General features: G+C 33.9%; 2 protein-coding genes across 2 annotated transcripts in view; one reads left to right on the top strand and one right to left on the bottom strand.

Moving 5' to 3' along the window:
* Nucleotides 1-589: 589 nt before the first annotated feature.
* On the bottom strand, nt 590-6,911 carry LOC115449026 (DNA helicase MCM8). The gene is made up of 15 exons (XM_030176698.2): nt 6,494-6,911; nt 6,079-6,302; nt 5,647-5,734; nt 5,448-5,579; nt 4,620-4,735; nt 4,182-4,286; nt 3,916-4,062; nt 3,527-3,746; nt 3,106-3,248; nt 2,889-3,028; nt 2,556-2,646; nt 2,311-2,444; nt 1,522-1,747; nt 1,202-1,363; nt 590-826 (listed from the first exon to the last, which is right to left on the bottom strand). Exons 1-15 carry the CDS (start codon nt 6,711-6,713, stop codon nt 632-634), a joined length of 2,343 nt encoding a protein of 780 aa, XP_030032558.1. The 5' UTR covers nt 6,714-6,911; the 3' UTR covers nt 590-631.
* LOC115449022 (dynein heavy chain 8, axonemal) overlaps nt 6,114-22,308 on the top strand; it is a 35,932-nt gene continuing 19,737 nt past the window's right edge. The window contains 40 exon segments of the mRNA XM_030176696.2: nt 6,114-6,194; nt 7,523-7,849; nt 7,927-8,037; nt 8,396-8,507; nt 8,674-8,816; nt 9,431-9,632; nt 10,012-10,175; nt 10,551-10,727; nt 11,157-11,260; nt 11,718-11,937; nt 12,039-12,185; nt 12,339-12,478; nt 12,784-12,868; nt 13,006-13,068; nt 13,070-13,152; nt 13,551-13,695; nt 13,912-14,010; nt 14,074-14,200; nt 14,271-14,373; nt 14,518-14,683; nt 14,834-14,969; nt 15,109-15,220; nt 15,606-15,670; nt 15,933-16,092; nt 16,274-16,406; nt 16,618-16,735; nt 16,813-16,952; nt 17,035-17,215; nt 17,836-18,043; nt 18,217-18,346; nt 18,442-18,605; nt 18,677-18,785; nt 18,787-18,821; nt 18,960-19,070; nt 19,295-19,449; nt 20,875-20,960; nt 21,041-21,240; nt 21,324-21,495; nt 21,576-21,824; nt 22,162-22,296. Coding sequence (XP_030032556.2) covers nt 7,538-7,849; nt 7,927-8,037; nt 8,396-8,507; nt 8,674-8,816; nt 9,431-9,632; nt 10,012-10,175; nt 10,551-10,727; nt 11,157-11,260; nt 11,718-11,937; nt 12,039-12,185; nt 12,339-12,478; nt 12,784-12,868; nt 13,006-13,068; nt 13,070-13,152; nt 13,551-13,695; nt 13,912-14,010; nt 14,074-14,200; nt 14,271-14,373; nt 14,518-14,683; nt 14,834-14,969; nt 15,109-15,220; nt 15,606-15,670; nt 15,933-16,092; nt 16,274-16,406; nt 16,618-16,735; nt 16,813-16,952; nt 17,035-17,215; nt 17,836-18,043; nt 18,217-18,346; nt 18,442-18,605; nt 18,677-18,785; nt 18,787-18,821; nt 18,960-19,070; nt 19,295-19,449; nt 20,875-20,960; nt 21,041-21,240; nt 21,324-21,495; nt 21,576-21,824; nt 22,162-22,296 — 5,502 coding nt within the window. The 5' untranslated portion in view covers nt 6,114-6,194; nt 7,523-7,537.

Genomic DNA, 22,308 nt, shown 5'->3' with positions numbered 1-22,308 from the left:
AAACATAAGTAGCATTCATTCGCTCACTTGTATCTACCCTACAGTTGCGCTTTTGACATTAAATACTGGAATGCGTCATGTCAGTTGCTTGTCCGTTTTTGTATATTTTGCATATTATAAATTATAATATATATGCAATAATGATTTTGCGTATAATATATATGCAATAATGATTTCAAAATCGCCAAGTTTTGCCAATTCCGTAAACTAAGATAGATAGGTATTTATTTCTTGCTTTAGCATGTAGTCATGTTATCAACTACATGCCACAACCGTTGCAAATTGTAGTTAACTCATTCCGAAATTACTAGACGAATGTGAAATATGTGACTAATTTTTCAATTAACATTTAGGCACCAATTTTTGTTGTGCGACGGCTTTTCAGTTATTAGCAAAAGTTGGTCCAAACCTTACATGATAATAATGAGGAATATGCAACGCGGTTGTCTGCAACCAGGGGACGAAAAAACCTCGTCGAATTTAACGAAAAGCTTTCACCACGCGGGGCCTTTGCAAGCGCAACGTTTTTTCTAGGGTGGGCACAGATGTTTCTAGGGGGGAGTGGGTGGTGGTGGGAGAAGAAAGATTATTTGAAACATTACAATTTATTGATAACTACATCTCTTACCGTCTAAATGGCTATTAGTTGATATGTGTTAGATGCTTTTAACAATAAATAAGAATGTATATGCATTGCTTCTATGAGATCGTTGGGATCACCTCCAATGTTTGCTGCTTTGTGTATTTGAATTAATTCTTTTCTCGTAAATATATCTTTACCCAATTGATGCGATCGTCTGGTCAATACATCCAGGAATTTCTTCAACTGCAAAAAAGCATTATGTCAGTATCATAAGTAAGTACTGATGAGACGAGTGAAAAATTATATAGAAAGATTGATTCTCTATATAGCTTAGTATTGATTTCATGACCATACACGGACGAACAGACATACGCACGCACGGTTACGCGTTCTGACGTCTGGTAGAGGCGCAATCAGTACACCCACTTTGCACCGTATATTCGGATTTGCATCACATGACCCATCATGTGATGCAAATCCGAATTAAATCCCAATTTGGGCGACCATTGAATGTATGCCATAAATAAATTTTATTTACACAATGTAAGTTAATAAGCGTCCGAATAAAAAAATAAATAAAACAAATATGTGCTACAAATTGTCGTAATGCATACTTACTTTACTTCTAGAACTGACTCCCGACCCATGGATTGATCTCGACAGTTGTATGTTTCCAAACTCATCACTGAAAGTGTCAATAAGACTGTGTTTCATGAGGCTGATCACATCGTTTGCGTCTTGTACAGTGACCTCCTCTCGCAAGTCCACCCTTGCACGAGCCTGGAGCAAAATTATGCTAGGTTCATACATTCGTTTAGTCTATGTTAGGGTCCGTTCAAGTATTACGTAACGCAATTTGCAAAAATAAATAGATCAAAGTATTAGTAGTACTATAGTTTAAATCAATATACTTAATCTCATGTTGATACATTAGATACCTGGGTTAATCGTATACAAGCTTCCAGCTGTCTCGTAGTAATAGGCGTTCCATCCTGAGTATCGCCTTGGCTATGACGCAGTTCCAAGTAGAAATTTTGTAAAACATTAGCTGCTTCAGCACTCAGTTTTGGATGAACGTATCGTCTAGCATATGCTATGTATTTGCGCAGTAATACTAGCGGCAAATGGTCGATTACTTCGCCAGGCTTTAGTTGTAACCTTTGACTGTAAGAAAAGCAGACTTAAAAATCACATGTCGGACAAATTGGACATTGTCGTGGACTGAGATTGACCATTACAAAACTTTTTACTCAGTAGGAAGTGGCTAAACCACTGAGCGGCCAGTACTTTTCATTTTTCTGTATGTCTGTGGTGACCAAAACTGTAAGATCAATTAATTTCTGAATAATTATAGGTCAAGAAAATTGTTGGTCACGCAATCGCGTCATCTTGCTACAGGTAAAAAAAAAATTGTTTGCAAGTGTAACTAAAAAAATCTAGACAAATGTTCCAATTGTGATGATGAATATTCGCTTTCTGCTAGAAAAATATTCCCTTAGAGATGGAATAGCAGTTAATTACGTATGTAGATACTAGGAAAGAGATGAAATATTATGGTGAATCATTATGAGTGTATTCATACATAGTCCATTCCATTTACATCTTATAATGTGATAGAGGCTTTTCTAATGTGATTAAAGTGTCTCACGAATAAGTCAACGTTAGCGGCTTGTAATTATGCAGGTATGAAAAGGAGGTAAGTGAAACTAAATTTAAAAATTAATTACCTAAGTGATTGGTTGCTATCACCATCACTAATGCTAATATTACTACTATTTGGATTGGTTTTCTTATTAGTGTTTTTGCCTTTATGTCCTGAATGCAAGGCCAACACATGTTCTGACAGCATTGCATCTATTTTCTGTAATAAAAAGAATTATTAATAATATCTTGTTTATTAATATTCTCTATTATACATAGGTACTACTAATGGAATTAAATTTAATTCTGTAACATAGGAATACATTTTTACCTCATCTGGTTTATCCAAGAGAATAAAGACTAAGTCAAATCTCGACAGTAGAGCTGAATTTAGTTTTAAGTTTTCAGCCACTGTTTTAGCCCTGTGAACACACACACACACACACATACATAACATATTACACATTAACAAAAAGCAAAGTATATTTTTAAGATAGGTCCTTAAGTCGAAGCGATTGCATTTCCCTGATAAAAAAAAATATATATTTAAAAACCGACAAAATGAAAACATTGATTTTCTAGGGTAACATATGAATAACATATGATGATTTGACCTACAAAATCGATTATTTGATTAATAAATGGTGACCCGTATGCCACGCACCTGTTGTATGAGCCGGCGGCGGGGTTGGCGGCGGCCAGCACGGTGGCGCGCGCGGCCAGGCTGCACACCACGCCGCCCTTCGCCACTGACACGCGTCGCTGCTCCATTGCCTCCAGCAAACTGCTGTGATATGCTGTCATCTAATATAACAAATACTAATTGCTTATCCAAATTACCGCCGTTGATGGGTTAGAGTAAGTATGCTATTCAATTTTACCTTATCAAGTTCGTCAATACAACAAACTCCTTTATCGGCTAGGACTAGTGCACCAGCTTCGAGTGCGAAATCCCCGCCTGCCTCTCTACCTAGTGCCACAGTGAGTCCCCCGGCTGACGCAGAAGCCCCACACACATAAACACCTGTTAACAATTAAATTATGCATATAACTTTCGAATACAAGGCAGTAGCAGCAATTATAACTAAGTGTTACTCCTGGCTCTGCTCGACTCACATATTTTCTACCGGGTTAAAAAATAGTTTATATGCTAATCCGGTATATGGTCTATTCATGTGGCAAATGTAATGTAAATCCATTCAGCGGTTTCGTGTTTTCTTTTAATTAACATCCAAACATTTTCACAAACTCACATAGTTTATGTAGTAAGAGTAAAGCCTTTAAGATGAGATTATTTGATACCTCTAGGCGCAGCATGTGCTGCTGCCTGTAACAGCTGCGATTTTCCTAATCCAGGATCGCCAACAACAAGTATGTGTGGATTGGACCTTGATCCATTTTCATTCTCTGTGCCACCGATCATGCCCAGTATAAGACCTGCTTTTACTGGCTCATGACCAAATATAGTTGGACACAGAGAGTGAACTAGTAATCTGAATACATCTTCTGATGCATGGATCTCCTGAAATGACATGAAGTAAAGTATTATTTTTTACAATAGAGGCTCACCAAATTAGTATTTGTTATTATATTGTTAAGTTAAAATGTATGAAATTCTTGCATGTATTACAAGTCATAATATAATTATATTTTGAAAACTACAATATAAATAAAGTATTATTTAGCTATACCTGGATGGCATAATAATCTTTCAAAGTGAAAGAAAGAGATGGATTGCTAAGATTTCTTTGGCTGTGTATGGAAACAGCTTCAATATATAATTGCAACAATCTGGCAGCTCTTTTGCCGTCTTCACCACCCTTACTTTCACCACGCACCTAGAATAATAACATAGTAATCAAATTCATAAGAGTTCAATATTTTGATGCCTAAGTACTTGTAGTATGTCATGTGCATGAATGCATTTAAATTATTCCATGAAATCGTAATCTCATACCTGTACTATACCAGTGACTGACAGCACATCACCGGGGCATGCTGTGCCCACCAAATCACCTTGTAGTTCGATTTCTACACTTCTTGGAATTGTTCCTGATATGCTCTGAAAAGTTTATTTAAAAGAAATGTATTAAATGATTTCTTATATTTATGTGAATGTTAGACATTAAAATAAAACTATTTTGTGGAATTTATCATGGTGTTTATAATTTTCTCCCCAAATTATAATATAAAAATCGCGATAAAATCCGAAAAATAGTTATAAAAAAAATATTAATAAAAAAATTATCATCTTATTGTTTCATAACATCTTAACCCTCTAATCTTAATCTTAAGTTTAGTAAAATGAGGGTGTATTAGATATAGTTCTGTTTAATTCCTCTTTGATATAAGCCTGAGCTTATGTGATGTATTTGTTTTAGTAAAAATGTTTTACCTGTGATTGTATTTCTTGTATTTTCGCGACTTGCCAGTCTGTTGTAGTTGTAAAAGGCGATGACTGGATAGGTTCAAATTTCACACCACCATTACAACTCTGGCAAAAGTTTGGAGCTAAAATTGCAAGTTTTCAACTTATTAAGAACTAGCTTTTGCCCGAGGCTCCGCCCGCGTTATAAAGTTTTTCAGGCTAAAGTTTTCCGTTATAAAAATAGTAGTTTCCCGGGAGCCTATGTTCTTCCCAGGGTCTCAAACTGTCTCCATACCAAATTTCATCTTAATACGTTGGGTAGTTTTTGAGTTTAACACGTTTAGGCAGACAGATGCAGCAGGGGACTTTGTTTTATAATATATTTTTTAAGAGGAACAATCCCGTCATACATCATTGTTGCATAACTTTAACCGTTTACGCAGCGCACGCAACGGACGCTCTCAAAATTATTAAATTGTCCCCGTTTTTGCAACATGTTTCATTACTCCTCCGCTCCTATTGCTCATAGCGTGACGATATATAACTTAGAGCACTCCATAAACAAAGGGCTATCCAACGCAAAAATATTTTTTCAATTTGGACCGGTAGTTCCTGAGATTAGCGCGTTCAAACAAACAAACTCTTCAGCTTTATATAATAGTATAGATAAGTTTTGTATTTTTTTATGGTTATAAGGCATACATAGTTAAACCAAATGTTGATATTTAACTCCTCTATGGGATGAGGGTGTGTATGTATGTGTAGACTACAAATATTTCTGGGATATTTGTGATCATTAACATACTGTTGTATAAAGACTAGCCAGCCCTTCAATCCATAAAAATTAAATGTTACCAGTAAATATTCCCTGTGGCTGTACAACAGCTTGAACACAATGACAGCTGGAACATTCAAATGCCATTGAGGTACAAATAAGTCCCACACTCCCCACTCTTATCACTGTTCCTTTAATTGTCACCAACTTGCCTGAAATTTTGAGTGAAGTAAGAATTTCATAATAAATTCTAGTTGTTGAATGAGTTTAAAATCTTACCAAAATAATTCACTTTGAGATTAGCCAATGGGATCACAGGTTGATGATTTAGTATTCTTACTTTTATTTTTGACTCACATTTTAATGTCTGAAAACATATTATATTTGGTTAAGTTTATATTGTATCATTCTTTAAGACAGGTACCATACACCTATTGTGCGATATAGCTATTGGTTTGATGTTATCTAAAAATATTTTTTATGATATTTAAAAAAATATGTCATACAAATTTGATTATAGAATGCAAGCAAAACAACTATTATTTAGTTTTTGTTTAAAAACAACCAATAAACAATAGTGAATATCTGTAAATATTTTGATCATATAATTTCTTTAATATTGTTGTGCAGTCCAACAATGAGGACTTAAAACTATTAATTAAATAGTTTCTCTCAACAAGCCACAGCATATAAAATAATCAAAATACTCACCTCATGTAGACAGTACTCTAATAAGTTCAATGTATCATTGGGAGCTTCTGATAAATCATTGCTAAAGGAGGGCCACCCTTGTATCAACTCATTCTGCAAGTTCTGCACATCCAAAGGTACACTACGAGTTTGATCTATCTTTTCTAGATCAAACAAATTTTTATTCTTATCTATGAATGATTTGAAACACTGTATTTTTTTAGTAACTTCTGCAGATGGGCTGTCTGAAATGAGAGAATATTACTCATTACAATAAACTGGTTCATGTGTGGAGTGGAACGGTTGTATATGTATGTACAGAAATTTATGTCAATCAATAAAGAAGTAAAATTTGAATTTCTGTGCAACATAAGATGGGTTACGTAGAATAAATTTAAAACAGGAAGGAAATTATAGTAATTTTTTACTTGCCTACCTTGGGTAGGAAAATATATCTTCCATATATTATTACCAGAATTCACCGGAACCACAATTGGTAATCGGTTTGCTGGTGCTCTGGAAGATCCAGTAGTGCTTGAAATACGAGCCGAACTAGATGAATTGTCTAAACTTGTGTCTTCAGCATCTCTATTCGTTTTCCTACGACGGTCTGGATACCAATTATTTCTGTAACGACCTCTCCAATTACGACGCATTATATTAGGTAATTTACTAGGTGTAGCCTAATAAAAAATATTATGTGCCTAATTTATTTGTTTATAACATAAGCTACAATATTCAATAAAATTCCGCATTTCAAGTTTTTATTTTCGACTTTTTGACAGTTAATATTCGCAACAGATTTCACAATTCGCGGTAACTTTTCTTTTTTAAAATTCTTACAGTACTGAATAATAGTTTTTTAAGACCAACGTCAGTGTTGCCAGATGGCCTCGTTGTAATAACTGAGGATTTAAAAAATAGTGAAATCTCTCCCAAAAATTATAAATTCTCAATTATTTATTGTTTACATAATGATATCTTAGGTTTACGTGAATGTTAGATAATACAATAAAAGAATTTTTCCGGATTTTATCGCAGTTTTTATATAATAGTTTTTTCCGGACGTTTAGAATACTTTGAGGTGTTGGGCTTAGGTGTTGGTCATCCGAAAAGTCAAAGTTACAATATCTACCTGCATTTTACAATTAAGTAAATACAATTTTATTTCCTCTCTGGCTAACCGCTAGCCGGCTAATATGACAGTTGCGCGAAACACGGTTAACACACAAAAATCTTATTAACATGATTTAGAGATAGTAAGTACACCGCATTTTATAATTGTAGGTAGTCTTTGCTTTAAACCTTTTTGTTTAATAATTTAAAAATAAATTTGTTTGAATTAAGAATGTTTCATATCTAATTTTGATGTTTTTACAGTTTGTTTTGTCATTGTTTGATATTTTTTTGTGGTGAACGCTTTGACGAAAGATATTTATTTGAATTTTCCCTTTCTTTGTGTAAGTACTTTTGTGGTATAATGGCCACTGAAGAAGGGGAGGTTCCGGAGGCCCCTGCCGAAGGTGAAGCAGATACGCAGGAACTTACCGAAGAACAAGCTGCGGATGTTTCCCATACTGCTGTCAAGATAGATGAGATTGCCCATCGGATTTCAATGAAATCATCTATGTATATGCGTACTGGATTTAGTGATGAAGAGCGTGTCGAAGTAGATAGAACGGCTTTGGAAGCTATATTAGATGTCGGCACTCGTTTGCAAGATATTCAGAAGAAGAGTAAAATATCTATGAGCACGCTGGCACTAGCTCATGAGTCTTATAAAGACAAGCAAGTAAATAAACATTGCAATTAAAGATTGGTTTAATTTTTAGTTATTTACAAGTCTATCCGTAATATTAATTGTTGTAGGCTAAAGCCAAAGAAGCCCGTAATAACCGCACAGGTGGCATCAAAACACAACACAGGTTTCTGTTAGAAAATGCTGCTTCAATTCTAAATAGGAATATTGATTATGTATTAGTAAGTAAAATGCAATAATTTATCATAACACTATAATAACTTGTATATTTTTACAAGTACTAAATACAACTAATAGTGTCAGTACAGGTTTTGCGGTTTGGGCGTCTAGGGGCCATGGCTCTATTTTTTGTTCCGGTCGCCCTAGTACCTAAGATTAGCCCTAAGTAGTAATTGTAGACAAATAGATAAGTACGTATCCAAGTATATCTGGGAAACAACCTGAAACAGGTGTTTATGAGTACGTATTAAAAACATTTTAAAATTAAGAAGATCGAACAGTTTCGTCGTGTATGAATTTAGGTTTAAATATAGTTAGCTACCTATAGAATTTTTGAATATAATAAAAAAATATTTTTAGGATGGTGTTTACGACTCCGATATACATATAGATTTGTTAGATAGCGCAGTTGTAGAAGGTGGCAGAAATTGTATTGTACTTTGTGATGCTCTGTTACCGCCTTTGAAGATGGGTAAGAGTCTCGAAAATATTATGAATAATGTATAGAAATTAATGTAAGGTTAAATTTTTGAATACTTAATTTATTTTTGTTTTTAGTAAGTACACTAGCCTAATATAATTTGTATTTTCTATCGCTTATAAATTTGTGGAGTGCATAATATTTTTTTTTCCTTTAGAGTCTGGTAGGTTCATTCCAAATCAAAGGACCTGGATGGAAAGAACTTATATTTCTGATGCAGCAACTATGGGGACAGAGGGCAAATGTATTGCTATGTATAGGATCAAAAATAAACTTATTGATACTAAAAATGTAGCAGATGTAAGTGCAGTCATTAAATTATAATTATATATATATTTATGGCGCACAATTCTATGTGGGAATACTCAAGTATTACTCAATAATTGTTTAAAAATCAGTTTTTGAAACGCTTTTCCACTTGCAAATTTAAACCTATCAAATTATTATTTATTAAATTGTCTAACAGTGTGGGTTACTAATTATTAATTTTAATCATATTATATTATGATGTATAGGTATTTTAAGAGGTGAATCACAGAATCAACAATTCTAGTGCTATTTTCATTATGAAATTGATGAGACAATATCCATATTATTAAAACAAAATATATAAAAACCAATGTCAGGAGTTATCTTTAGTTTGGTTTTTATATATTTTTTGTACAATATCTTATTATTGTAGAAATATGATATTATTTTTTTTCTATATGTACTATATATTTCGAATACTTATGTCATGTTGGTGGAGACACCGCCTTAATTTTTTATGCGTGTATGCAAAGCTTCGATATCTATCAAATAAATTCGAGTTACATGATCAGTTACCGAACACCTTAAATTCACATCGCCATACCATAAGTAAACGTAGAGATCAAAAGTTTAATACTTAATGTAAAATTGATGATCATTTTCAGGATTATTTTTTAGTTTACTTTGATATGGATCAAGAAACTGAAAATGTGGTGTCTGGTATATTCAAGACAATGAGTAGAGTTTACATACCCGCACTGAACATGTGCAAGGCTTGGGGAGATCTCAACCCACCTAATCCTAATAGTGAAAATATCATAAAGTCATACATCTCCAAGATAATGCTGTTCATAGATTATTTGCAAAGTAAGATTTTGATTAACACAAATTCATTATAATTTTTTGTCGTTTAAATTATTCCTATAGCTTAGTACGTTGAGTAGAGTATTACCTAATTCGAATTGGTTCATATCCCTGTACGCAGCTGTGATCAATCGTTTCGCAAGTTTGTAGCGAACAGTGTTAATTGCAAATATTTTGTTCATTTTCGAAAATCTAAGTGTAGCTGGAAGCGTAGAGAGCAAATAGGTACATAGGAAATAACTTTAGGATTGCCTGAAAGTTAGATGCAAGCTGTGACTAGTTGTATCGAACTCATCAGAGTAGTTTTAGTTTGAACCAATTATTGAAAACGTTATAATATTATAATTAGATAATAAAATATTATTCGCTTCGATGTTCATAGAAACCAAGATAGACCTAGATTGCTGTACCAAATTCAAAATAAATTTGATTTTATATGAAGATGAGTTGTCGGATCAGGACAAAATGAAGCTTGCTATAACAAAAACTCACGTGCTTGAAGAAATATGCACTTATGTAAAGCAATGGGTCCGACAGATTACTATGGTAATTGAATTTCAATAGTATTTCATGAGTAATGTCATCGATGTTTTTGTTAGATTCGCGGAATTATTTTTCATTTAATCGTAACAATTTTAAAGACTATTATCTACTACACCCGCGATTTTCGATGTTAAATTAGCAAAGCAATTGTGTTTTCTTTTGCAATGTATAATTTTCATCTTTGTTTTTGCATTTGGTCCATATCACAAAGACGCTTGGTATTAGCAAAGTGAAATTAAGTACAAGCAAAAATGAGTCTTAAGTTTCGGTTACGACAAGAACAACAGTGCAGCAAACTCTGTTCTGTTTATATTGCCCAATCGTATATTCACTGTCCATACATTTTGATTTCACATTTTACTTTATTTTGCACTAAAGGTTTTAGTACAGAGTCAGCAACTGAGGCGCGAACCGTCTAACATAGGCCCTCTGGCCGAGTTGGATCACTGGCGCCGACAACTCACCACTTTCACGTCTATAATCGAACATATAAAAAGTGATCCGTGTCAAATGTACATACACACTTTGATTCGTGCCAAGTCGAAGCTTATTAAGGTAATGATTTTTTTATAAACATAATCTCGGTTAGAATGTACCTGATAACAACACAGACTTATTACCTGACTATATATAGGGATATAAATTTAAATAGTCATATGAGTCCTTTTAGTAGGTACGAGAAGAAATTGAGCAAGTGGGTTATCTTGTCTAATATACTGTTCCGAAAATACCCAAGCTATTAAAAATTCAGCCTCCAGAGCTGTAACAGTATTGCTCTTCCTTTTTTCTACGTTTACGCAAATAACCCACTGGTTTCGTTGATCAGGTTGATAACTTTGAATCAATTAGCTTTTTTGGTATAAAGCACAATTGGTTACACATATAAATTTATTTGTTTGGTTTTCGGTATGGGGTAAGATAATTAATAGGATTTTATGACAATCAATTTTGGTTTGTAACATTGCTGTCGTTGCTATTTTACAGAAATGGAGAATAATAGATAACCAAGTAACAGATTACTACAACGAAGCATTTGATAATGTAAAATATTTATATGCATTAGAAAAGTATTGTGAACCTCTATACAGGTATGATATAACAATCTTAATATTCGTCGAACAATAATGCAGGGTTATTAAGCTGGTGAAATCATGCGCTAGAACCTTCCTGCAAACTATTTTGGTGTGCATGGACAAGCTCTGGTGTTTATCATGGCTCTTTGTAATCGAGCTTTTTTTGTTGCATACTGAGCACCATTGAAAAATGCTTTATAAGTAGCGATTGCTAACCATCTAATCATAGGAAGTATAGAGGTAATATGTATAATAGACGACTTGTCAGGCGAGGTTCTATAGAAAGTAGCTACAGTCCTTGTATTCAGATAACCAGGTCTTATTCGGGCCATAAGGCACGGTTATCCTAACATAGCCGCTCAGTCGCCTCCGTGAAGGCTGGGCGGTAGTAATAAGGTACTTCCACCGCGAAACCAAAAAAAAGGTGTTCTTAGACAGAGGAAAGACTATAATAATTCTATTCACATTGTAGGTGTGATCCACAAACTATGCAACAGTACATACCAGGCCTGCTGTATACAGTTCGTATGATTTTTGCAACTTCGCGTTACTATAATACCACTAAGCAAATATCAACACTATTGGTTAAGGTGACCAATCAGATACTCAACATGTGTATGGATTACCTTACTAAAAGTGGAACCAAAACTATTTGGAACCAAGACAAGTTGAATTTCATAAATAAAGCTAAGGTAAGATATGCAAGTTGGTGTTGCTTCTTTCATAGAATATCGGAAATATATTGAAGTATTTGTTATACGTAATAGACATTAAAAGTCTTTCTCATTTTCAGTTATGTCTCGAATTATATAATTTTTACCGAGAATGCTACACAGAAACGCAAAGGGAGATGATGGAAGCAGCCGACGAAAGACCCTTTGATTGTTCTGAAATGTATATATTTGGTAAATTCGAAACGTTTCGCAAGAGATTGATTAAGGTAAAACAATATAGTCCTGGATGTTGATTTGCATAACAAACGACGTTTATAAATTCCGTCTTAGATCTATAATTTGATATGTCTTGATAAATTTATTTTCACTATGCTAGGCTACATTGTCATCATACAGCATACAATTTTAATTGTTCATAGATAATAGACCTATTTCAAACATACATAACTTACTACGTGTTAAATAAAACCACTTTGGAAAGTATTGAAGAATATGCAGCCAACTTTAATAAACTGTTCAAAACAATATCGTCGAAAACTTACGATGCATTGGAGCACAGGTAATCTGTTACGGTATTTAATGACCAGACATTTGTCTAAGAAGGAGCTATTATAAGAATTATAATTGTCGATTTTATATATTGTAAGACATAGTCGTGATGGTCTCTGTAGAGGCGGGCCGTTGGATAGGGTCTTATAGAAGCAGTTTTCAGTAGTAGGTAATCATCTTTCTCGCCTACAACTCCAGGGCCAACTTTAATCGGCCAAATATAATCAATAAGATGTTGTTTAGTAAAAAGTTTTGATAAATGCTCAATTGCAGAGAAATATTGTTATACTTTATTTAATGTATTGTCCATTACAGACGACCTGATTTCGATAAAGATTATAAAATCTATAAAGACAACATCGCTAACCAAGAATTACTATTGGAGAATTTCATGATTAATGTAATTATATTTCTCTTTTAATAGACGCGATTTTATTATTATAGAACATCGTTATTTTTCTTAGTTGGTTTGAGATTTATATATTGTTTTTGTCATTTGTCTATTTTCTTAACAAACCAACTTTCATACTTGTGCAGAGCGTTAACAAATGTCCGACCACCGAGATAGCGTTACATCTGTTGAAAAGATTCGAAAAGCTAAAAGTTAGACTGTTTGTATCTCGAAGATCAGTACTACGATTTGATCAGCACTTACACCGGAGAAATTGAGTCCATTAGAGACAGGTAAATCATGACGCATTATTAGCTCTATTTCATTTGTTAAGTTTTATCATGTGTAATGTTTACTGTGTACCTATTACTACCTACATCCAAATATTTGAAAGAACACTTTATTTCGTTTTTAGTAATTTTAATAATTCCTACTGTTCTTGCGTAAAAACCACCATTAACCTTCTAATGATACGTCATTTTATACGTCCCTCAGTCGTATTTGGTTTCATCCATGATCTTATTCAGTTCTTCTATTCATTTTATAATCTAGTTTTATACTACTACTGCATTATTAGTGACTTGTGTAGTTATGAAACACAAAAACAAGAATATGTAAGTACTTTGTGATGTATATATAATAATATATTACCGTGGATGTCATTTTTATCGGCTTCCATTTCTTTATTAAGGTACAATGAAGAACGAGAAAATCCCGAATTACCGCGGAACATGCCACCAGTCGCCGGGAGGGTTATGTGGATAAGATTCTACGACAAGAACATCAAGGGACCGATGGAGGAGTTCATGGGGCATCATGAAGTTATTACACATATGGTTTGTGCATATTTTGATCACCATATGAAAATGCTGCTAGTTCATTGGTTACTCACAGTTTTTTTTGGTTAGAAAGTAATAAAGTAGAAAATAAGTTTTTCACTTGTGACGCTTGATAGCACATGATCGATTTGATGAATTTTTACTACTTTTATGATCAATTTGTTTATTTTTTGTGTCGCAGCAGGCCATTAATATTTAAACTTTTCATTACAGAATACGCAAAGATGTATAAAGTTGTTTAATGTTATGAGCATTGTTAATACTGAATTCGAATTGATCTATCACAATGCATGGGCAGAGAATGTTGGACAAGTATGTCTTTCCTTATTGGCTTCTATTTTGTCTGTTCTTTGTTAACTATTGTGTCTACTTTAGGTGAGATTGGGACTGATCGCTCCATTGTTAATTCGCCATCCGGCTACAAATATGTACGTCGTAAACTTTAGCATCTATATCCCTGAATGTATCAGGGAAGTTGAATATATGTGGCAATTGGGGCTGAGTGAGTATTGTGCTTGTGATCGGTGCTTTATTTTAAGGAATTATGATTATTTAAATGAAAAATGTTGTAGGTGTTCCTGATGGGGCTCAGATTGTCGCGTTTTGTAAAGACAAAATTTTGGGAAATTACGAACGCATAAAGTTTTTGGTTGAGAGAAACAATCAAATAAGAAGGTAAAATTATCATAAATATCATAATATCATATTATATCATAAAATATATAATAAATATCATATTATCATAATCATAATTATAGGTTAACGTTACTTTCAACATAATTTTTTTTTAAATACTGTTCATTATTTATTATATAATAGGAGCATGCCAAAGTTATATTTGCCCTTACTTCGAGCGCAACTTATAAAATTAGAGAAAGCATTCCAACCGGGATTATCAACCATCACATGGACTTCCTTGGAAATCCCTTCTTATTGTGAAAAAATTGAGAAGATTCTCGATGAAGTGGATTTGTTTGTTAAAGAGGTGCGAACTTTGTTATCATATATGTTAGCAAAATATAATGAGGTTTTTGTACCATTTAGAATATGATCTAGTTTTATACGAAACTTGATGGTAGTTCCTTACTCACCATGTCCTTTTGTTATCTTTTGTTGAAAATTTTGTTTGCACTAGGTTGTTGACATGAAGGAAGCCCGAATTGATGCTATACTGGCGTCAATAACTAAAACGTTACTTGTTTATTTGCCCGAACAAGCTGTAGAACCTTCCATATTTTATGAAGAGAATCTTGTAAGGCGTGATGAAATTGGTAAATATACCTGTTAACGATAACAATGACTACAAAACGATCCAAAAACTGTTTGATATTAGATAACTATATCTACTAAAAATTTTAGCATAAAGACGAAGAAAATTAATTAGTTGCATTTTTTTTCTTAATTCGTTAGCTAACGATCTGCAACAGAAGTCATGGAATGCAGAGATCGCCGTGATAGAATTGATACACAAGTTCTTGGACAGCGTACCATCAAAACAAATTCAAGACCTGAAAGACAATTGGTACAATTTCTGATAAATATGTCTGAATATAACAATAAGCTAGATAGTAATTAAGTACTTGATTATTTCGTGTATTATAATATCTACAAATATTTTTTTTCGCGGGGAAAAAACACTTTATCGTTACCGTCACTTGGGAGATCTGCAACCCTACTGTATTTTAAATAGTCTATGATTGGACCATTGTTGATCATAGTTTTTCCTGAACTTAGCTGGATTAGGGGTTGATTATAGTCTTTGACAATGGTTTAATGCAGGTTGGTAGGTTGCCAGCGAGTTCTTTCTTAGCTATCATACTGCGAGTGCGCTATATATTTGAGATTAAGTAGGTAGGACTCGCATTTCATTTATTTTCAGTAATATGGGTATGTCTTATTTATTCCAGGTTAGATATAGAGAAAGCATTAAAGCAAGTTACTTCCGCCACTAGAGTATTTCCAGAAGATGCTGGTAAAATATTTGCTTTTAAGGATATTAGACTTTAGGTTTAGAATCAGTGTTTAATTTAATCTTTCATTATCACATTTATCGATAAAATAATTATCTTACGGATATTAGTTAATTTATGACTAGATAGTTTTGAATGAGTAGCAGTATAGGTTAGAGTTTAAATAATATTACAAAATATTAACTCTCAACAAAAGCAGCAGTTTATGAATTTACAGATATTACTATAATTATAATTATAATTTATACATAATATTCTTTTAAGCTTTCCTTGAGATTGAGAACCCAGATCGGTTTGATGTTCAACCTGCCATAAATGAATGCAATGAATTGTTTGCATATTTTGCTACTAAGTGCTTGGAATCTTTGATTAAATGCACCAGACAGAGTCTTGACATATTGAGACGTCGTGCATCCGTATCTAGGTAAATAGAATTACGAAATAAAACGAAAGTATTACATTCATTAAGCCATGTAAAAATATATATTTTTAGCACTCTTCAATTTAAATAGAAAAAAAGCGGGTCCTGAGGTTACAAAATAGCATCTGTATAAAATTCATTGAACTTTAGTAACTAGAAAATAAGATATTTATTGGTTTGTTAGCTTTTTGACGATGACCACGGATCCAGAAGAGCAGAAGAAATTAAAGCCGCTGATGTTGACAAAAATGTTTCTGCAAATACCAAGAATTCTTATAAAACCAACGTTGGACGAAGTACAGACTGCTTTCTCCCAAGTAAATCCATCAATAAACTGTTATGTAAAGTACAAACCAGTATTATATTTACCAATACTGCTTAGTGAGAAGACACCTTACTTACAAATTCCTACATTCTCAAGTTTGTCTTATACAAATTTAGTAATTTTATTTTAATTCTATATCATAAGCGATAGTAGTGATGTTACATTGCTATTAGGTTTTACTTTATGCAATAATATTCCAACAGGTGGTTTTGAACTGCATAATGGACATTCATAGAAATATATTTATGTGGGGACAGCAAGAGTTGATAAAGAAAGAGAAAATGAGAGGCGTTTCATTGACCGCCACCCGTAGTGTGAGCAGTAAGGGATTTGTAATTTTGTTACTATACGTTTAAAGACGTTTTTGATTTGTGATAAAATATTATCGATGTTGTTAGGTTCTCGATCTGGATCCAGCATTGTGGGTATCAGAAATTACTTCCGTATGGTGTCAGAACATAAAGACATTGTGAGATCAGTGATGGCATTACAAGGAATGATGTACATGTATAAACCGGACATTGAGAAACTTCTAAAGGTATGTATTAAGCTAAAGTAATACTGCTGATGAATTTTCAAAAACCTTATAATATGTCCTTATCTTGCAATTTTATTTCTAGCACTACGGTAAATACGCTCCTCTTTGGGCTGAAGATAGAGTCCAACAAGTGCAAAGTTTCGTGGACTCGAATCCTTTAAACGTCATTATTAGTGATACGCTTAAAAGGTATGAAAGTCAAACTGAAGAAGTCCTTAACTTACCAGAGAGACATATCATTGGGTCTATTCAAATTGATATGGGTAAGATTTTTTGTTTTGGCAACATATTTAAGGTCATGAATTATAATATTGTGCGTATTATTAATGATCATATTTTTTTAATGAAAGTTAGCTTTTGCTCGCGTATTCTGCCTCTATATTTTTTCGCGATAAAAAGTAGCCTTTGTGCTTCTGAGTCACAAATTATCTCCACACCAAATTTCATCGATATTCGTTAAGGCGATACCTCAAGGTCCATTTTCATACATTTTGTTTCACCTTTAATCTGGGTAACTAAACAAGTATTGGCAAGTAAAGAATTTATATTCAGGTCTAGTTAGTGATTAGTTCTCGCAGTTGAAAGAAAAACGTAAAAATAATTAATAATCATGGATATTTCTGCCTTTAAAATTTCGTCATATTAAATTTTAAAGGCCGAAATATCCATGATTATTAATTATTTTACTAATCACTAACTAGACCTGAATATAAATTCTTTACTTGCCAATACTTGTTTAGTTACCCAGATTAAAGGTGAAACAAAATGTATGAAAATGGACCTTGAGGTATCGCCTTAAGGCGTTTTTGACGCGGCAGGGTACTTTGTTTTATAGTATGTAAGGGTTATATTCATTTGTTTGTTTTCAAATCTTTTATTACAGAAAACATTAAGTTGGGTTTACATGTCGAATCTGTGGAATGGAAAAGGATTCTTGGAAAATTACTAAGTCACGCTTACAAGGAACGGGTAACACGACTAATGCAATTTATTAACGACCGCATGAAGACAATGGGGAAGAAATTAAAAGATTTAGACGACGTAAGGTTGGCCATGCTTTGCCTTGAACTCATTCGAGAGGAATTTATTGGGTAAGAATTATTGTGATATTATTTATAGAAAGAAGGTAGCGTGGTAAAGAATGTATTACTCATGAAGTGCACGATCAGCATCATCCTATTGGATGAAAAAACTCATAATGCTCAGTTCTTTTTGCCTTACCGTAAATGCCATTATTTGCCTCAATAAATATATATTTTTTAAGAATGGATATGGAACTAGACCTGATTGAAGAGAGCTACGCAACCTTTGCTCAATTTAATATCGACATACCTAAAGAGGATGCTGACATGGTTTACGGTTTGCGATATGCTTTCCAGAATATGTTAATAACAGTACGTGTTTCTTTATTTGATAAAGTATTTTTGTAATGGATTTCCATGTGATTCATGATGTTGATGTATGCTAGCGTTGTAATACTCTGTTTTAGTCTCAACAAATACAGCAGAAAATAGTAGAGATGCAAGGACCGCTTCAGAAGGAATTAACAGAAGGTGTGGCGACATTCTATGAAGATGTATTGAAATTTGATGCTGATTATGACGCGTTCGGGCCGATGACCCCTGGACTGAGTGCTCGAGAGGCTAGTGACAGGTACAGTAAGTCCAAAAATTTATGAAGAGGTGCTTCCTGTAAGTTTCATGATAAATTCATCTTTATTCCAGAGTAATAATGTTCCAATCGAGATTTGATGACTTATGGAGGCGTTTCGAAATGTACTCTAATGGTGAAAAACTGTTTGGCATGGAAGTGAAGGACTATCCGATACTTCATGCAAAGAAAAAAGGAATTCAATTTATTGAGCAAACTGTTAGTACAACTTTTAGTAATTTATTTTTGTTCAATATTGATTTATAGATTACAATGTTTGCCTCTTATAGTTTTATAGCGTTGTCCGTAGTTCGTATATCGTTCGTATTCTTTTAAAATATTTTGTGATTTTTACAGGTATAGTTTATATCTGTCTGTCATGAACTCCATTGATGGATACTTTGAGACACCGTGGGTGGAAATTGATATTGAAACCATTGTTGCACAACTAGCGGAATTTGATATGAGGTAACGGTGCCTTAACGTTAGCTTTGTTTGTTTTATTATTCTTAAACGTGATTTCATTTAAAATAAAAGTACTCTATAGGAATACTTGTCTGTTCGTTTGTTTGGTAAGTTTATATGTCTATATTTTTTTTTTACTATTAATGCTCATATTATAGCACTTTCTTAAGGATCGCATTAAAAGCAATAGTTTTCTATTATTTTGTAAAGTTATCAAAAATGTTTAGATGTCGAAAGTTGCCAAGAGGCATGAAGGACTGGCCTGCGTACATTGAGTTGAAAAACAAAATTGACGATTTCAATCAGACTTGTCCATTATTAGAGTTGATGGCTGATAAGTCTATGAAGGATAGACACTGGAAGAGATTGGAGAAGTTAATGAGTTAGTAATAAGTATTTGAAATATGTACTATGCTACAGACAAAAGTGAACTGATTTGTCCATATACCTAGTCTTGCCATAAATATTGTAATAAAGAAAAAAGAAAATTGTTAACTGCAAATAACATTTATTACTTTTACAGTGTGTCAGTTTAATACATAAATATAAAACAATTAAAAATATAAAAAGCTTATTCGAAGTGGTCTCCATTGGCTGCAATACAGTCCTTTAAACGATGAGGCCAGTTATCAATAGAAGCACGCACTCTTTCCATGGGAAAATTCTTCACTGCCAATCGTATAGATTGTTTTAGGGACTCAAATTATCATGGCGTTTAGAGCAAGCTGTACTCTCTAAAACTGACCACAAATCATAATCCAGCGGATTAAGATCGGGACTAGACGACGGCCAGTCTTCAGCTCTGATGAAGTCCGAAACGTTCGATTCCAACCAAGACTGCGTGGACCGAGCTTTATGACCCGGCGCCGAGTCTTGCTGGAAGGACCATACTTGGTTATTGAACATGGTGATGTTAAGGGGCTTAACTACCTTCTCAAGAATGGTATCTTGATACACTTGTGCCGATGTTTTGATACCTTTTCACAAAAATATGGCTCAGTCACTCCTTCATAGCTAACACCCCACCAAACCATCACTGAAGTCGGATAATGTCCACGTTGCACTCTGTCGACTAATTGGGAAGCTTCCTTAGAGCTTTGAGCATAAATACGGTCATTTTGTTTGTTAAAATGTTGCTCAATTGTAAAAATTTTCTCATCCGTAAACAAAATTTTTCTGTGACCTCCCTTTGCGTACCGCTTCAGTAGTTGTTTCGATTTTACCACCCTATTCTTCTTTAAATTATCAGTTAAGAAATGGCCAGTGCGTCTCTTATAGGCTGCAAGTCCTAAGTCATCTTTTAAAATACGCGACATGGTTCTAGGTGCTATCTTCATTTCCCGAGATAAAATCTTTTGCTTTCGGACAGGATTTCTTCGAATTCTTTCCCTTACTGCTTTGACCACCTTTTTCGTACGAACACTACGTGGACGGCCAGATCTTTTCTGTCACAAACAGAGGAGGTCTCATTGTACCTATTAATAGCCCGGTACACAAACATTTTACTAATACCAAGTGTATGGAGAGTTTTAAAAAATTGCATTTGGCTCCATACCTACTTTGTGTAATGCTATCACAGCGATTCGGTTCTCTTTATCACCCCACACCATTTTAATATCGCAAAATATTTTACAATGTATTGGCGCCAAAATGAGAAAACACAATGAACAATCGTATAAAAATGACAGATTCGAAATTCAAATGTAATATTTTTTTATAATTAAGTGTAACAGTATTTATGGCCAGACTAAGTAGATTGAAAGGCAAACACACATGTTTTTATGGCGTAATTTATTTCTTCTTATAGATTGTGTGTTGGATGTTGAATCTGAATCATTTACATTGGCTAACGTTATGGAAGCACCGTTACTGAAGTACAAAGAAGATGTGGAGGTGAGTGTACCTAATAAACAAAAAATGAAAATGACAGTCTTGATTTTGATAAGAAATAAGTTATTCTTCTTAATTTTTAGGATATATGTATCAGTGCTGTGAAAGAGAAAGATATTGAAGCTAAATTGAAACAAGTTATCTCAGATTGGGCGGTTATCGACTTGACGTTTGGTCCATTCAAGAATAGAGGCGAATTACTTATTAAACCGCAAGAGACGCTTGATATTATTACTTTGCTGGAAGATTCTTTGATGATACTTAATTCTTTAGCTTCAAATCGGTAAAATAAAAAAATAATCTTATTTTAGTTCATAGTGTATTTATAAAAATTAAACCAGTAAACGTATAATTGTTTAATACTAGATACAATGCGCCATTCAAGAAAGACATTTTACTATGGATCAATAAATTGGTCAGCACTGCGGAAATCCTAGAGAAATGGCTCCAAGTGCAGAACTTATGGATGTACTTAGAGGCTGTGTTCGTTGGTGGTGATATTGCGAAACAATTGCCTGCTGAAGCGAAAAGATTTGCTGTTAGTACATGTTTAGAATAACTATAATATAATATTTTAGGTGATTTTAAGGTCTTTCAAATTATTTATATTTTTTACAGACAATAGATAAAACATACGTGAAAATAATGTACCGAGCACGTGACATAGTAAACTGCGTCGAAACATGCACATCAGATGATACGCTGAAGCAATTGCTCCCACATTTATTCGAACAATTGGAAGCCTGTCAGAAATCTTTGACTGGATATTTAGAAATGAAACGGCTTATATTCCCGAGGTTCTTCTTCGTTTCCGATCCAGTGTTGCTGGAGATTCTTGGGCAAGCGTCCGATCCCCATTCTATTCAGGTGTGACTTTTTTTTTCGTGCTTGGCATTGTTTTTCATATATCCGCCCGGATAGCGACCGTGCAAAAGGTGTTAAAACCCTCCATAGTGGCCCTAGTAAAGGTGTCGCGTCCCGGGATCAGCTTGTGAATATCCGGTTCCAACAGGCCGGCATAATTATGTCCACTGCCGATTGGTCAGGTCATCTCTCATCAGGTGGCATTTTATTGGACTCCACTCTACTTACTATTACGTGCAATGGGATCACTTTGCCGTGCACGTTATACAAAAAAGATAATTTAGATTATATTACTTGAATAAAATATTTTTGGGAGATTAATTTACTACCGCTTCTGTAGCCACATCTGCCAAGTATTTTCGACGCGATGTACACAGTCGACTTTGATGACAAGGAGAGGATTGTGAACATGAACTCTGATAACGGAGAGACCATTCCTCTTGATCGTCCTGTTGTTTGTATTGGAGGCGTTGAGGTAATTAAATAC

Source organism: Manduca sexta, chromosome 25 (assembly GCF_014839805.1).
Source record: "Manduca sexta isolate Smith_Timp_Sample1 chromosome 25, JHU_Msex_v1.0, whole genome shotgun sequence".
NCBI classification, from domain to species: Eukaryota; Metazoa; Arthropoda; class Insecta; order Lepidoptera; family Sphingidae; genus Manduca; species Manduca sexta.
Note: the sequence above shows the minus strand (reverse complement) of the source record. Positions and strands in the feature narration are given on the sequence as shown.

Bases quoted from the DNA above. Each gene is read 5' to 3' on its own strand.
- LOC115449026 (XM_030176698.2), bottom strand. From the start codon at position 6,713: ATGCGTCGTAATTGGAGAGGTCGTTACAGAAATAATTGGTATCCAGAC. The intron at 5,735-6,078 runs GTGAGTATTTTG...ATATGTTTTCAG, and splicing joins TAGAGTACTGTCTACATGAG to ACATTAAAATGTGAGTCAAA. The intron at 2,647-2,888 runs GTGCGTGGCATA...GTGTGTTCACAG, and splicing joins GCCGCCGGCTCATACAACAG to GGCTAAAACAGTGGCTGAAA.